This window comes from Suricata suricatta, chromosome 2 (assembly GCF_006229205.1).
Source record: "Suricata suricatta isolate VVHF042 chromosome 2, meerkat_22Aug2017_6uvM2_HiC, whole genome shotgun sequence".
NCBI classification, from domain to species: Eukaryota; Metazoa; Chordata; class Mammalia; order Carnivora; family Herpestidae; genus Suricata; species Suricata suricatta.
In genome coordinates this window covers 90,467,622-90,486,037 of record NC_043701.1, presented here as the reverse complement: position 1 = coordinate 90,486,037, position 18,416 = coordinate 90,467,622, and the positions used below count along the sequence as shown (strand labels likewise).

Genomic DNA, 18,416 nt, shown 5'->3' with positions numbered 1-18,416 from the left:
CTTGCATTCAGGACTTGCCTTAGGGCAGTTACTGTATTAGAATCCTACTAAGCCAACTATATTCACTACGCACAGACACTGCCATCAGAGGTCTGGTTGGTGAGCTATGAGGAAAACAAGTTCTTCTCATCAGTAACCCCATACTCATATATAACTGTCCTGCTCAAACTTTTTTTCCCCTGGGGATATATATGAGACACACATATTGAGTGAGCATCAATAGAAATTAGAATATAGGAGAACTGCAAGCATGCGATGTGTAAAATTAGAAAGCTTAGGAGATATATGTGGTGGAATTATGAAGGAACATAACTGAAGAGAAGTAGGAACCAGAAGTTTGTAGAAGCCAGGAGCTATAGAGAAGAATAGGAAAATGTAACTTTATAGCAGCAAAAGCATGGTAGCAGCATGAGCAGAGAGACTTAGGAGGTCCGACTTCTTTATACACCTAATAGAGTAGTTTATTTATTGCCCTTTTGTATCCAACATTATGATTTTTCATGGAAGTCTAGCAATATTTTCCTATTCTTCAAAATCTTATGAAGCCAGTGCTGTATAAGGTGTGGTTTTATTTTAAGCAGATATATCTATTTTGCTATCATTTTAGTAAATCACTGAGAAAGAATAAAATATACAATATTTATAATGTGAATTTTAAGTCATGGTTACAGAGAAACATGTTTCGTTTATCTCAAGTTTCTGTAACTCTTATTTTGCCCTCTGAGTAGACAGGAAACATTTTGGAATTATTTAACCAATTGAAAAAGCTTTTTCATTAACAAATTAATATTTATTTTACTTAAAGATGACACTAGGGGAGATATTATTGAATATATCACATGCTGTAATTATTAAAACTTAAATATTAAAATTATTCATCCCAGATGATTTTCTTAAAACATAATAAATATAGGGCTGCCTGTCTGGCTCAATCCATAGAACATGTGATCTTGACCTCAGGTTTGTGAGTTCAAGCCCCGTGTTAAGCATAGAGTTTCCATTTAAAAAATTGAAAGTAAGTAACACTGTTTGCCTAATGTATACTGCGTTTTCCTTTTGAGACCTCAAAAATTAGATTGCTTTAAAAAAACTTTTTTGCATTTTATTTATTTTTGAGAGACAGAGACAGAGTGTCAGTGGGGGAGGGTCAGAAAGAGGGAGACACAGAATCAGAAGCAGACTCCAGGCTCTGAGCTGTCAGCACAGAGCCTGACACAGGGCTTGAACCCATGAACTGTGAGATCATGACCTGAGCTGAAGTCTGCTGCTTAAATGACTGAGCCACCCAGGCACCCCTAGGTTGCTTTAATTCAAGTCCTGACTTCATTTATCACTATTACTATGACCTTGGACAGTATTCTTTATCTTCCTGTACCTCAGTCTCTTCAAAGGTAAAGTAAAGATAACAACAATGCACAGTATTGTGGATGTTAAAAAAAAGATATTTCATGTTCTGATCTATCAATTAGTACTATTATTGTTACCTTTTCAGCACTCAAGATACTTTATGGTCTGTCATCAATAAATATCTTTAGCCATCATAATGATTGTTCATGTACATTTTATAACATAATTTTAAGGCAACCTATGTTTTGGTTAGTATGTATTAATAATATAAACTAATGCATTTGGATTTTAGATTTAAGGAAATAATCTAAAAATTTAGTGTAGAAAGATGTGTATCTTTATGAATTTAAGATTCTGATGATGAAATGCATTATTCAGGCTTTTTTGTTGTCATCTTTCTTTTACTAATTCAGAAACTAATCAATGTGCAAAATTATGAAATTAGCCAAATTCAATATATCTTTTAAAATATTTCAATTATGTCCCACAGACATTCATTGAGTACCATTTGCATTCCTAGTCTTGCATGTTGTAAGGGAAAAATAATTAAAGACTGGGACAATGAAATACAATATTGTAGCTGAAGGGAAAGTAGCTTAAAATATTTTTAAATACCTAGATTTTAGAAGAATAAACAGTTGTAGTCATCCAAAGCCAAGAATTCTCAGTTACTGATATTTGTCTTTGTTCTGATGTGTCCCAAGGAGAAACTTGATGAGATAAAATTTCAATTTGTCTTTTTATTTATTTCACTTGGTGTATCATATACTTATCCAGCACTCATTTTTTTAGCAAGTATTTCAAGCATTTTAACAAATATTATCTCATTAGCTCTTTATAACAAGTCTGTGGAATAAGTTACACTATTTCCTCAAATTAAGTATAGTAAGTAACTTATTCTGAGTCACAGGATTATTAAATGTCAAAGCTGAACTTTGTACCAAGTAGCCAAGCTCCAGATTCCTTGTCCTCATCTATTTCTGATCTTAATGTCATAATATAAGAGACGCCATGTATTAAACATCAAATACAGGCCAAGCAAAAAGTTTCACTTAATTTTCAGAAAATGATTTTAATCACTAAAGGTCAATTAAACTTTTATAGCTTGTAAATAATGAATGTAAGTTCAAATAAATTCAGTTAATGGGACTTGAAGGGGGCATGCGGAAGTACATGCAGCAGGAAATCATCCCAGATTTCATAGACAATTTTAGAAAACTGGAATTTTTATATTCACCAACTTTGTGAGCAAACACTATCCTTTGAAAAGCTAAGAATATTGGGACTCTACAGTTGGTATAAGGTAACAGCTGCATTCAGAGTTTATGTTTTGACCCTTACTTTTCACACTTCCTCCTCAAACAATATATTTATTTCATTCTGTGTCAGTGTACCATGATGGATGGCAACAGGGTTTACAAATAACTCTTATGGCACTGTGAAATAAGATGAAAGCTACTGGTTAGTCAAGACAGAACTCAGCTGTAATCTTGCCTGGACCAAATTACTGTATGACCTTTATGCATACCTACTTGTCCCTCCTACAATTTAATCTACCCTCAGAGGCTAGTACTACTGAAAAGCCTTTGGTGATGTTCAGTTCCTTGATGAGCCAAGTCTAAATTGCTTTTATTTTATGTTTCTCATGCACTCCTTCCAAATAGATTTCCTGGTGTACCTCCCATTACTGTCCATTCTGTGCAATTCAAACTAGACTATTTTCCATTTTCCAAATGCATCTGATATATTATCATTGCTGCTTCTCTTCTTTCATATTTTCTGCATGTCGCTATTCTATACATTCCTTAAGGCCCAAATCAAATTCTTTCTTCATAAAGTGTCTCCTTTCTTAAGGTCAAGCACCTATGTAGACCTTATGTCAGTCACTATGCTAATATTTGATAAGAGTTAATCATTATATAATTCTACTGTCCCCATTCAAAGAGGGAATTGAAGTTTTAGAGATTAAATAACTTGCCTAGTGTTGTAGATAGTTAGTGGTAGATATGTGATTCAAAGCCTGGTAAACAATTTTCTCCTTTCCTCCTCTGAAATCTGGTATCACTGATTTTACATTTCTTAGAGATGACTCGGATTGACAGAAACAATCCTAATATGTGCCCATTTTTCTGGTATAGTTGTTAATGGCTCATTTTTTCACTCTTTTAAAGTATTTATCATACACTTGTTTTCCTCCTAAATAGCTCTTTGATCTCTCTTAACTTTTCCATTCTGTTATCTCACTTTAGCTTATGTCCCTCCCATCAATTACATAGATGGTTATGATAGACTTTTATGGTGATGATTTTAGAACCCCAATAACAAATGAATTGATATTGTTAACTAGATGTTTTACAATATATATGATGTTGGAGAGAAGCAGGAGAAAAAGACTTAAATCAGAGAAGACTGATTTTGTTCCTTCAAATTCATGCGTTGTAGCTCTAATCCCCGATATAATGATATTTGGATAAGGGGCTTTTAGGAGGTAATCAATAAGGTCATGAGAGTGGAGTCCCCATGATGAGATTAGAGCCCTTGTAGGAAGAGACATGAGAGAGAGGAGACAGTGAGAAGGTAGCTCTTACCAACATCTTGATCTTGGACTTCCTAAACTTCATTGATGTGAGAAGTAAATGTTTGTTTTTGAAGCCACCTAGTCTATTGTATTCAGTTATAGCATCCTGAACTAAGACAGGTTGTACTAATTTGAAAAAAAAAAAAAAAGCCTGAAGGGACAAACAGCGCTTGTTCTAGAAAGTATTCACATGAAAACAGCACAAATGAACTTAAGAGAGATACTTATAGCTTCTATCTACTGACTGAAAATCCATTCTACATTTGACTTTAAAAGATTAGTACTGGGGTGCCTGGGTGGCTTATTTGGTTGAGCATCCAGCTTCAGCTCAGGTCACGATCTCGCCGTTTATGAGTTAGAGCCCCAGGTCAGGCTCTGTGCTGACATCTAGCTCAGAGCCTGGATCCTATCTTCATATTCTGTGTCTCCCTCTCTCTCTCTCTGACCCTCCCCTGCTCACATCGCCTCTTTCTCTCTCAAATATAAATAAAACATTTTAAAAAATAAAAAAAATAAAAGATTAGTAATTGCAAATATTTTTGCAGACCAAACTGGATGAAAGGTAACAGGAGATCTCTCATGAGATTGTAAATTCTGCAATGCAGATTTCAAAGTTTTACTGATGGAAGTTTCTAATGCTTAGGTAATTCCAGTAACACAGTAATCTATTAATATTTTATGATTGTTGAATGTAGAAGCCACCCCTGAAATTTGGAATTTTATCATAATATTAACCAAAATGTACTGACTTTTAGAATGAGTTGCATACTTGGAGCATGTATTGTAAGACTGCCTGGATTGGATATTTAAACAGGGACTAGTTATCCCTGCCATTTATTAGCTATGTCGCACCCTGCCTTTAACATAATGTTACTACTACTGATAATGATGTGGTTCTTCCCTGAGCATCCAAACTGATAAATATAAAATTGTGTTACACTAGAATGAAGTTTTATATGGTTATGCATATGAATGTTTCCTATTTCCATCCTGTCAATTTTAATTGGTCTTGTTAAAAAAAGAAAGTCACTTATAATCCACTTCTTTTTGAAGGAACATGTTCAGTAGCTACTAGCATTCATTTTTCCAAGGAAAATCAAAAGCATTATTTAACATGTAAGCTGAGATGAATTCAAATAAAATGCTAACTGGTCTAGCTCCTGTCCTCTTGTTTGAGGAATAATACAATCATAAATGACAAGAATCAGCCTTCAAGGTAATTTATTATAAACACAGTCTTTTAAAACTGCTGTTTATTGTATAAACATAGCCTACTCTCATTCTTCTTAAAACTAAGCTTTTAACTCTTCAACCCTATGGTACAGATTCATCAGAAATTTACTCCCTATGAAGCTTTTTATGATCCCAACAGTACTGATTCCTCCAGATTGTTTTATTTCGAAACAATAAATATTGTTTTTTCACTCCTTAGTGTGGAAATTCAGCTACCTCCATATTCCTTGCTTACTGAAGTAGAAAGCTGCCTAATCAGATAGGAAAACATTTGGCCGTGAATAAATCAGCATTTGTCGAGGATTTCAAAGTGTGAAACTAGGCAGACAAGCACCCATCCTAAGAGCTCTGCTTTCTCGGGCTTCCCTGTAGAGAAATCAGAGGTTAACATGGCCGCCGCCACCATCTGTCTAAATACTTGAGTGTGTTGTCTTGAATTAACATAGCAGAACTAGTGGGGGAGGCAATTAAGATTTTATTTTTACATTTCATCGCCAGATGCTCTACAATATAAATTTATCCATAAATGTTCAGATTGATTAAGTTTTTAACAAGGAGAGTAATGAGTGTTTAAAAATCAACTAATTCAGAGCCAAAAGTAAAATTATTTTGACATGTTAACTTGTAGTTAACTTGTAGTTCCTGGATTTTATTCTTTTCCTGAAACTTTAAGTGAGGACTTGTTATAGAATTCTTGATAATAAAAATGATATATATATATATATATATATACATATATATATATACAAACAATAAAATGACATTGTCACTGATTGACCCTTTAAGTTAAGAAATAGTTAAATTATGGACTACTAACTTGTAATTATCATTGTTCCACCCTATAATCTCTCAAAAGATCTTAGTACAGGGATTTTCATAAAATAAGTACTGAACAAATACCTATTAAATAAATGAAGCTCACATAGGTTATTTTGAATTCTGTTTAGTCAGTGAACAAGTGTAAATTCTCTACAGCATTTTCTGGGAGCAAACAATTAATGGGATTTTTTGCAAAGCTTTACTATAGGCAACTATATAAAAGTATATTTTTACTAAAGGTAATTTTTAGCTTTCAACCTAGAAAAGGAACTCGGTTTACTTCTTATTAGATCATCTTTTGCCCATTATAAATTCAAATTGATTAGAAATTCAAATATCTGTACTGTGCAGTAGTAATTCAAAAGAAAAATGAATCATTTTTCTCATCCTTCTTAAAAATACACAGAATTGTTGAAAAAGAAAACTTTTTATAAAACCTTGTTTTCTGAAATAGTTCTACCTTTTCATTGAAGAGTTCCCTGGACTATAAATAAGTTTACTGCAGGAAGTACCTGTGCATCAGTCCATTTCTTTTTACTTCTAAAACCTAGTAAGGTCCATAGAAATTCAATAAATCTTTGCAGAATGAATGGACTGATTGACATGGTTCTACCTGGTTGGCTTATTATATGACTATCTTTTAATAAGAGACCTTGATAAAGATTTATACATAGAGCCTTTAATGATCTGAAACAGTATTTTCAATACTAAAAATATTTATTGGTAATTTGTCACTTAAAATAGTTGGTCAGGACTCAAATATATATTTAATATATGACAAACATATTTAATAAAGGTAAATTTATGTGTATAGATTAATAAATTTGTCCTTCAGGTTTTCTATCTGTAAATGGGACTGTAGTATTAGAATATATAATTCAGAGGTCATAGAAATATTTATAACCACTTACTTTTCACAGATATGCAAGAGCCTATAGTTATTGTGGAGATCTTTACAAATAAAAGATTTTTCAAAATTTTTAATGCTAAATGTATACATGCAGACATGCTTTGTTGATGGATAAAAGAAGAAAGAGAAAAGAAGGAAGGAGGAAGGGAGGGAAGAAGAAAGGAAGGTAAGAAGGAAGGAAATTAGGAAGGAAAATTGCCAAGAAATAAACCCCTAGTCATGGCATAATTATTAGTCCATTTGATTTTATTGTGGGTTTATATTGAACCTTGTGACTAATTTATCTGAAAAATTTGCCGTTTTCAGACTACATGTCAAGGATATCATTCTTAGTTAGATATAACATGACAATGATTTGTATATCAGATGATAAATGCATTCAGAATTGGCTTAGCATTTCCCTTAAGTACTGACTGCAGTGAAATACAGAAGGCCACAGTGGAGTAGGTCTCTGAAGCATCAGTCATGCATGATACTCTAAAGAAGACTTGATCAGTTTGAGTCAATGGTGTCACTCTAACCTCCGCTCATCTGAATACAGGCATTTCCCTACTATGGAGATTTCATTTCACTTCACCCCCAACCCACTTGCTCCTCAGCATCTATCATATTGTTAGCACATTCACTGTTATTGAGGATTCTGTAAAACACATGCTTCCTAGAACATATTTTCCCTATTATGGTTTTTCCCTCTCAGACAGGAAGCATGAATATTTGTAAGCATGTCTTATTCGGAAAGAAATTTATAATTAACAATAGTCTCATGCTTTCTTTCTGAAAAGTAAGTGGTTATAAATATTCCATTAGCCTTTCAATAATACATTCCAATATTTGTAGTACCCATTAGCATATAGAAAAGCTTAAAGGTGGAAATATAATGTGACATTCCCAGTAGTATGCTAAAATTTGACAAAAGAATAGAATTGAGAGGTTTCTTTTTAAAACGGATTTAGGAAATCTCTTCTCCAACATTAATAGTCAGAGTGAGGTGAGAAGAGGCAATTTTCCACGCAATACATTGTTTGGAATTAAATGAATTTTGCTTAGAGCAAGTTTAGCCCTCCACCTTCTGCAATAGTTAAACATTTCTTCACTCTTCATTGAACTACAAAAACCTAGCCAGTCAATGTTACCCAATCAGAAGAATTAGTGAAAACAACTAAGAAATGTATAGGATAGAATACATTAATTTTATAAGAAATACTTTCAGGCAGGACCTTAATTTAGAACATTTACTTTGATGCTTTACAGAGTTCAACACTAAGTGATTTATCAATTTCATTCAGAAAGACTTACAGAGGTATGTTGTTCAGGGGATGTAGGATAATCAAAAAACTCCTGAGAACTATAATGTGGAAGAAATTAATTGCAACCAGTTCGTAGCAGGCATTTAATTATTTGATTTACCACATGTAGTCACTTTATCAATTTCTAGAGCAAAATTATTCCCACTGGTAACCTAGATACAATGGAAGTTTCATTAACCTTTAGGCCTCTAAGTTATTCAGCTCACTCAAAATGGGACTGCAGAGCAAGTGGGGAGGAGGGTCATAAGAACACTCAAAAGACATTTCAGAATCATTGGGTGATATGGAAACTATATTTTCTATCTCTGCATCCTTTCAACTGAAACTGAAGCCCTCACAAACCTGTGTTGAGAGAACATAAAAATAATTCAAGAAATTCACCTGCCAATGATCACCAGCATTCAGCTCTCCCATTACCTGGTCTCCGATTGTATGTTTCTGGGTTTTGTTTGTTTGTTGTTGTTGCTAGTTTTTGGCCCTTTCATTTTAGCTATTTATCTTAGTTTTCCAGTTCACTAGATCAATGATCATGTTTGACTTTCTCTTCAGGCTTCAGTTGCCCAGGGCACTCCAGACTCATGTTTGGTCTCTAGCCATTGGGAATTCCCTTATGCACCCCTCCCTCCAATTTCCAAACTGGAAGACAGAAATTATACAGTGCTTCTCTCCTGAACTACAAAAAGACTGAAGTGCAAAAAGACATGTATAGCCATGAAACAGAAAGGATTATCAACATTTGAGGAGGATCATTCTTATTTTGGAGTACTGTCCTGTGCATTGCAGAGTGTTTAGTAGCACTAAAGTCCACTAATCACGAAATTACAGTAGCAGTTCCTTCACTTGTGACAGCCAAAAGTATCTTCAGACATTGCCAAAACGTTCCCTGGAAGCACAATCATTCCCATCTGAGAATTACTACTATGAAAGCAAAGAACATGGAGGGCAGTGAGGTGGATTTAATGACTCAATATAATCTTGTTTTGCAGTCACTCTATGCAAAGCAGTGTTGCATGTGCTATGAGAAACTTAAAGAGGCATGAGGTAGAGTTTCTGTCCTCACTGAACTTTCAATTCATATAAGAAGTGAACACAAAGAACTAGAAATCAGAACAGCATGACATAAAAATCAGTACTGCCTCAATATGTATTCAGTGAAAGGCAAAGAAAATTTTCATTGGAAAAATCAAGAAGAGTGTTTCAAAATCTAGATATGTCTTAAGGGAAGAGCAGGACTCCAACAGGTTGAGATGGGAACTTAAGGTCTTTTAGGCAGAAGAAAGAGAGCATTGGAATTCGGACTTGAGGAAGAGTTTGAACAGCTTTGAATTCCACATCTGTTGGGCTTCATTTAGTACATTATGAGAGGCCTTTTATTTGAATTAATTTTATTTTTGAGGAGGGGAAATGACATGATGAAAAGATGATGGTGTCTTATGGCCCGTATTCTCCTGAATTTATACTTTTTTCCCCACTCCTGCCAGAAACTGGAGAGAAGTGAATATGTGGCCAGTCCAGCAAATGATCCAGAGCAATTCGGCTGGATAAAATTTAATCTATATAATTGATGGAGCTTATTATTATAAATTATTTTATTTATTATTGGTTCATTTATAATAATGTACAAATAAAAACAGCTCAAAAGTGAAGTTTTTGGGAAACAATAATTTCAAGAAATAGGCAAAAAAGTTGTTTAAGTTACTGTTTCTGAAGTTTGGATGAGAAATTAGCATCCAAGTTTTATTAATATGAAAACTAAAAACACAATATAAATAAGGGCAAAGGAAATAATCTAAAGACCTTTGTTGGGAATGAGAGTTCTTAACCCGCTAGGACTCATCTATTCCTGTGATTATATGATGAAAATAGTAATTTCCTGCCAGAAAAAATACCCATTGGCACATATTCATAAAATTTGGTATAACACATAGGGTGTTCTTGACCTACTGAAGCCTAATGATGGCCTTTCTAAAATGGTATCCATGGTTCTCAGGTTTAAAAATTCTGACTAAAAATGACAGGATACAAGACTTAGATCATTACTTTGGGAATCTAAGAATAACTACAAGTGCTTAAAGTCCCCTGAGGAGGCAGTTTAGAATCTCAAGTGTTTAGGTTCTTCATGAATGTCTGGATTTCTTTTGCCTGGAATGTGGCAAAAAAGCATTTGGTTATTTTCTGTGAAACTTCTAGAAGTTTAAATTGCTTTTATTTGATGGATCTATTTCTGTATCTCTTAAGAGCAATGTGATAGAAAAGCAGAACAATTCCTGAGTTGAAACCAAGACTTTAGGGCTTCAAGCTATTTGAACTTGAACTGATAATTGAAATTTTATGAGTGTCAGTTTTATGTTTTTTTAATAACAAGGTATAGAACTATATTGCTTTTAAGTCTTTGATATGTTAGAAAATTACTTCATTTAAATTAACTTATCTAAATCTTAAAAAAACAAGACAAAAAGTAACTTTCTAAACATGAGAATAGCTGCAATTATTTCCACAGCAACATATTTTCAGGAAATGATTCAAAGCTAGATGTGGTTGAATTGCTAAATGACTGAATTTGCAAAAGTGGGTGATAATTAAGTCGTTATGCTCAATCCTTATTAATTATTGATGACTTCTCCATGACTGAGTCAGAGGAGTTTCCTACAGGAGAGGTTCTGACTGGGCTGTCTGAATGATGAATCATCTCCCTCCCGAGGTGGTCTTCCTCAGCTCTAAGGTACTCATAGGCACTACCAGGAAATTTGACTGTGGTTGCCTGTGTTGTACTTGGCTTTTAACTTTAAAAAAAACTGTTGGGGGGGGGGGGCTTTCAATATTGATATCACCACGGTTTAGCCTGCAGGAGCAAAAGACATTCTTTGAGGAAAAGTACTTGACATTAAAAAAATAATGCACTCAGCCAAGGCTCCAGTCATCTGAATGCACTCACCATTTGTGTGGCTTTAAATCTGGCTGCACACACACCAGGACCAAGGATCAGAAATGCATCTGGGTAGCAGAAGCTGGTCAGTGTAGTCTCCTCCACCCCCTTTTGTTGTCTGTTTTTGTAACATATGTTAGGCACCAAAGAGACAAACAAGGATAAAATGGTTTTCTCCTTTCCCATCTGGTTCTCTGCCAGAGATACAAAGCATGAACTGAGCATCAGATTTCAATGTTATGACTGCTGAGAAGCCCCACTTTCTTGTTCTCTATCCATCACCATTCTTCTTAACAAATATTTTTCCACCAAGTACAAAGCAATGGAGTCCAATAAAATACAGGGTTATTTCTACTTATTCCCCTCCCAATCCCTGGCTTTTAGTACCGTATTTTTGGGATAATGCCTTCTGTGGCTGATTTGCTAGAAATGTGGTCTGATATCCTTATACATACTACATTTTTGCAGTATTTTGATCTCCTGGATTAAAAAAAATACAGATAGTTTTTTGGGTAGAAATGAATTCTGTTCTGTGAGTTAAACAAAAAATCTGTTGTTTGGAGTTGATAATATATTTCTCATGGAAGTAACTTTAAAAATGGTGATAAAACACCAGGCTAGAAGAGGAAGGAAGGAAGGAAGGAAAGAAGGAAGGAAGGAAGGAAGGAAGGAAGGAAGGAAGGAACAAAGAAAGGAAGGAAGGAAGGAAGGAAGGAAGGAAGGAAGGAAGGAAGGAAGGAAATATGGAAGGAAAGAAGGAAGGAAAGAAGGAAGGAAAGGAAGGAAGGAAGGAAGGGAAAGAAAGCCCAAAGGAAAGGAAAGGAAAGGAAGAGGAAAGGAGAAGAAAAGAGAAGAGAAAAGAAAGGAGAAGAGAAAGTAAAGGAGAAGAAAAGAGAAAGACAGAGAAAGAAAAGAAAAGAAAAAAGGAGGGAAGGTGTTTAAATCAATATAGGACGTGAAATATTACACATCCTTTTCATGTAAACATTTCGGTTTGTCGCATAAGGGAAACTCAGAATCCCTTTGGCAGCAGGATGGAAGGCAAGGGCTGCTTCTTTCAGGTGTGTAAACGGTGGATTTATTAAGCAGATGGCTGTGACACCTGTCCTATGGAGAGATGCAGCAATGTCATGTGGCAACATTGCTGCAGCTTCTACCTCAAGAAAGTATAGGACCCTCCCCACCACCACGCTAAGGACGCTGTGGCTACTGCAGCTGTTCACATTTGTAGAGCAACTGTAAGTTGGGTGTTTTCATGTCAGAGATTGCCAAAAAAGTGATTAAACCCTGCTATATAAAGAGTTGCAATCTAAAAATTTGCTTGGGACTTTAGCAATCTATTAATATTTCCACCTGGCTAACTAAGCATTACTTTGTATTCCTAGAGTAGTGATTTCTTTTATTTAAATTTTTTTTCATAAAATTTACTCTTTATTGTGCAAGTCAGTGGTTTTTAGGATATTTACAAAGTTATGCAATAGTTACCAATGTCTAATTCCAGAACATTTTTATCACCCCCAAAAGAAACCTGTATATTATCTTAATTTTTTTCAAACATTCAGAAAAGTGGAGAGAATAATGGAATGCATTTATATATATCCATCACTTTAATCAAAAATGATTATGGTTTTGATTCATTTTCATTAGTTATCCTTTTTTTATTTTTCATTTTTCATTGCCAAATATCTTTTAGCAAACTATAGGTTAATGTCATGTATACTTCAGTTACACAACTCTGAAAAACCAGTTACTTCTCCCTAAACAATATATAATATATAATCATTTTCTTATCCCTCATTGCCTATAAAATATCTTTTGTGTTTGGCTTGTTCAAATCAGTATTCTGAGAAGATCAGCACACTACATTTAGCTGTTATGTGCTGGAGTCAGCTCCAGCAGATCCAGGGTTCCCTGAGGGGTGGATGGTGTCGGCAAAAGAGAGAGTGAGGGAGCCTCGAGTTTCTTTCTGATCACCAGGCAGGCATCTCTACTCTGTCTGATTCTTTAGCTCTATTTATGGTGAAAGGTACAAGGGGCAGAAAGAGCAGTAAATGATTTCTCATAGATAATGTTTAAATGTTCCAGGACATGAGTTCTGCAGAAGTTACAATTCTAGTAGTAATGATTGTCATAAAAAACTTAGCTACAGGCACTGATGCTATTATATGGGAAGGACAGGTATTTTATACAAAACCTTAGTTATAGCCCTAAGGAAGCGACCTTTAACCAAGAGGCAAACAGCATCGTATAATAAAGATCAGTTTTTTATGAGTAAGGGTCATTAGGCTGTTTACAGCTCTAAGAGAAAGTTTCCCAGAAAAACAGGATTCCCAGGAGACATAATGTCTGCTCTCACAGTCCCAGAGACGACTGATACATTTTATTGCAGTAGTGACTTTTGCAAAGTCATCCAGGCCCAGAAAGTAGTCAGTTATATCAGTTAATTGCTCAGCTAGGAGGAACATTATATGTTGCTAGCCTTAGTTACATTAGGGTGTATCTAGTTTACTCATCTTCCCTGACCAGGTGCAATCACACCTCAGGGACAGGGCAGGGGGACAGGCCACTCCTGACACTAATCAGCAAAGCACTCTGAGGTTTGGTGCCCAAGCAGAAACGAAAGTTACAAGAAGGTAGATTTTGGGAGCTATCTAGGGGCAAGAGACCGTGCAAACTTGCCGTACCCTCACCAGGAATTTTCACCCAACCGGTGAGTTCAGATCGCTCCCAACAGTTATGTATCTTAAATATCTTTTTATCTTCAGCGGTCACATGACTCCCTTCTTTCCTCGTACCACTGACTTGCGGCCACTTCATGTATCATCATTGTCAGTGGATATTTTCCCCTTTAAGTGTCATCTAACATGTCTTTTTCCTCATATATCCTCTAAATGGAAAGTAACTCTAGAGGTGATTAATTCCTTAAAATATAACAATGCATTGATTTTGTCATTAGTAGACAAATCGACCTAGATCATAATTCAAGTGAACATTATATTATCTGCCATAATTGATGGAAGAATAATGAAATCAAAAGTGGAAGGGTCCCCAATACTGCTTAAAGTTAATAATGTGGCATATCAAATCCCTTATATGGCCTTTTGTTCTTTTATATGGCACCTACCTGGTTCCTACACTCCTTAGAATTTGCAGACCCTGGCATGGGGATTCTTGCTAAGAAATTTTGAGAGAGAACATAGTTGTAGACTACATTCTGAAGGGTCCTTAACTGAAAAGAGAATGACCTCTTTATATATTTGGCTTTTGTTTAATTTTTTTAATGTTTGTTTATTTTTGAGAGAGAGACAAAGGGTGAGTGGGGAGGGACAGAGAGAGAAGGAGACACAAAATCCAAAGCAGGATCCAGGTTCTGAGCTGTTAACAGAGAGCCTGACACAGGGCTCCAACTAATAAACTGAGACCATGACCTGAGCCAAAGTTGGAGGCTTCACAGACTGAGACAGTCAGGCGCCTCTACATTTGACTTTTAATTGTACCTGTAAATTGGAGTCAAAGATAGTACATTTACAGATAAAAGACCATTCAGGATTCTGTTTGAATAAGCAGAATCGCCCTAATGCAGTAGGGAACAGATACAATAGTAAGCCATTTGCTACATGGTTGATTATTGGGTGAAACCAATTCTCAACTAACCATGAAGCAAATGTAATACTACGTAACACAATGTTTTCCCTTCCTTAGTTATGCGCTGTTACCATTAATCAACAAAGACATCATTAAAAGGTGTAAGTGTGAACTGACAGGAGATGTGAGAGAAGTATGCCTTGACAGTGGTAGTATATAAATACCATATTGTTTCCAACCCTCAGAATATTAGTATGTAGATATTTTTAATATTTCTATTTGAAAGATGAGGAAATGGAGTGATAAAAGCTTAAGTTGTATTCCCAAGATCCCATAGGAATAAATGGAGGCTCCTGAAGCTGAATTTAGGCAGCACCACTCTTAGCCAGTCTACTGTGCTGCCCACCAGGATAGAGTTAGGAGCTTATTGTCATTGTCAAAGAAACCCCAGGAAGCAGAGAAACTTCTTCTTACTCTGATGTCAACCTTAAAACTTGGTATGTGTCTTCACCCATGTCGAAATTTAATGTGAATATACATAAACATCTATTCATACCTATGTGTATAAATATTGCTTTTGTTTCAAACAGGTCATTAATAACCTGGGTCCCTTGGAACTGATTCTTAATACTCCCAGCCATCACCGAGTTCACCATGGTAAGGAAATTTGATCTTTTTCTCCTCAAGTCTTTAAAAACAATATTATTTTGTACCTTTTTGTCACAATTGTTCAACATAGTCACCACTCACTGTATAAATCGGTATCATGTCTTCTATTGTACCTGGACAAGCCTCTTTTCCAAAGAAAGGATTGGTGGGGGAAAAATCTCTTTTGGATTTTCCTTTCTGCCTAGATCTCCTTAGTTGTAGGGAAAAACAGGTTAACCAGCTGTGGGGATACACACTTCTTATGCTGAAGGTTACCACCCGGCCCAATGTTGAGGGTCATTCCTGTATACAACCAGAAAGTCTCTGAATTTGAAAATTGTTGGGATTTCAAGAAAGCCCAATAGGCAGAAATTCACTTATTTATAAGCCTCAATTCTGTGAACTGCATTGGCATGACCAAGAAAAAAATCCCATGTGGCTAGTGCTTAAGGTTTAAAGATATCATCATAAAACATAGCAGAAATGCTTATGTGTGTACCCAAAGACCTGTACAAGAATGTGCATAACAGCATATGTGTTGATAGAAAAAATAGAGATAAAATTCAAATGCTTGCAGTAGAACAGATAAATTGTAGACTAGTCATGTAATGGGGAATTAAAATAAAAATCTTCAAACTATTGGAACTTGCAATGTCCTGAATACTTCTCACAAACATAGTGTTGAGAAAAGAAAGACAGTAATAATATAATAAATACTACTGTTCTGTTTTACCTAAGTTTCCAGGCATTAGAGGCAACGCTGGAACACTGCAGGCCTGCCTTCCCAAGGGGCAGGTCCCTTTCAGCCTGGCTGGGAGCAGAGCAGAAATACGAGCCCCACCCCATCGTCTCCCTTCAAAGGGAGGAGAAGTGGGAGGAGTCAGGTTGCACATGCACAGTTCCCTCTTCTAAACTTCACAGACATTACTGGTTCCTAAGAGAATTGTTAGTATGAAGCTGGAGAGACTAAGGGTGTTATGCTCTTGGGGCTTACTTCACAGCAAAGGAAACGTAAGGACTGGAGAAGAGTAAGTCCACACCAAAGAAGAAATAGTTGCTAATGTCTTCTGACTTCAGAGCACATTCCCACTTTTCGTTGTTTTATATTTGAATCTCTTACCCTAAGCATTATTGTGTTTTAATTTTTTTAATGTTTCTTAATTTTTGAAGAAAAGAGACAGAACACGAGTAGGGGTGGAGCAGAGAGAGAGGTAGACACAAAATACAAAGCAGGCTCCAGACTCTGAGCTGTCAGCACAGAGTCTGACATGGGACTCAAACTCATGGACTGGGACATCATGACCTGAGTTTAACTGACTGAACCACCCACGTGCCTCCTACCTTCAGCATTAATAATATTTTGGGCCAGACAGTTCTTCACTTGGAAATGTGAGGTTAGGAACGGGGCTGCCCTTTGTATTGTAGGATGTTGGTCTCTGCACTCTACATGCAAAAAATATCCCCACCCAGTTGTGAGTCTCAACAAATTCTCCAGATATGGCTGCATGTCGCCTGAGAGGCAATATGCTCTCCCCTCCCACTAAAAACCACTGTTTATCCTGCATATGGCAATGGGTTGTGTGTTTGTATAGCTAGCCCCACACTACTTTTGGACTGGGAAAGTTTGTCTCTTGGGTCTTCATTTTCAAATGTATAGAAAGCATGTAATAGAAAGCATGTATAGAAAGCCATGTATAGAAAGCATGTAAAGAAATGACACATGAAGACAGTTGAGTTTGTTGGAGCAGTGGCTTGGTAGGTTAGTTAATATTTTTTCCTTTGATTTACACTCATGTCAGTAAGGGGGTACCTATTTAAGCATTTTTTTATTATTAAAGAAACTGTGTCCAGCTATTTCAATTTAAATTGTAATTTGAATACTTTGGAGGAAAAATATATGTTTTGAGTTAATGGTTAATAAAAATAATTAAGGATAATTTAATTTTCACTAATGTCTTTTATGATTAAAACAAGTAGTAAAGTTTCATTCTAAGTAGAAAATTGTTTTCCCTGAAAAGATGCAGAGAGAAGGGGTGGAGATAGCAACTCACTTCAAAATTTTAAAAACCAACGAAATGCAAATATAGATATATTATTTACCTTATTCTCTATTGCCTTTGTGGGGGGCATTTAGATATTAATTATTACTCTTTGAGAGTCTTCTTAAAATTTTTTGAACAATTATTTTTGAGAGAGAGCGAGAGTGAGAGAGAGAGAGAATTTGTGTGTGTGTGTGAGTGTGTGCGCTTGAAGGTGGAGGGGCAGAGGGAGAGGGAGACACAGAATCCGAAGCAGGCTCCAGGCTCTGAGCTGTCAGCAAAGAGCCTGATGCAGGGCTTGGACTCATGAACAGTGAATTGATGACTTGAGCCAAAGTTGGAGCTTAACCGACTGAGCCACCAGGCACCCCTACTCTTTGTTAGTAAAAAGTAAAGTTACTTAGAATTACCCAAGATATTTTAAAAATTGGAAAATTAAGAACAAACACATTAAAAAGAAAAAAAAGATGGGATCAAGCCCTGCATCAGACTCGGCACTGGGTATGGAGCCTGCTTAAAATTCTCTCTCTCTCTCTCTCTCCCTCTCCCCCTGCCCCTCCACTGCATACACACACACACACACACACACACACACACACACACTCTCTCTCTCTCTCTCTCTCTCTTTCTTTCTCTCTGCAAAAGAAATCTGGGATAATTCTAAATATATGTAGTTTTAAGGAATTCTTTGGTCTCTTTGGTAAAATTCACTCAAAAGTAAGTAAAACAAAAGCAGTTTACTTAGCAAATAACGTTATGGGTGAAAAGAGAGTCTTAGAAAAATCATTTTGTTGCATAAGTCCTAAATTTATGAATGGATTCTAAAATACAACAAGATGTTTCAAAAGTATAACTTCATTTTTCAAAACGTTTTTTAAAGATATTTTGTTTCATAGGCAGAAACCGTTATTGCATTGACAAAAATTATGCCGGCGTTCTTATTATATGGGATAGAATTTTTGGTAAGTAAGATATATATGAACATAAATATAGTAACTTAGCTCCTTAGCTCATAGAAAGTCAA

At 35.7% G+C, this 18,416-nt stretch overlaps 1 protein-coding gene across 1 annotated transcript in view; it reads left to right on the top strand.

The window, feature by feature from the left end:
- Positions 1-18,416, top strand: part of AGMO (alkylglycerol monooxygenase) — a 318,725-nt gene that overhangs the window by 131,568 nt on the left and 168,741 nt on the right. Inside the window, exons 7-8 of the mRNA XM_029919039.1 lie at positions 15,296-15,362; positions 18,289-18,354. Coding sequence (XP_029774899.1) covers positions 15,296-15,362; positions 18,289-18,354 — 133 coding nt within the window. The remainder of the gene's footprint in view (positions 1-15,295; positions 15,363-18,288; positions 18,355-18,416) is intronic.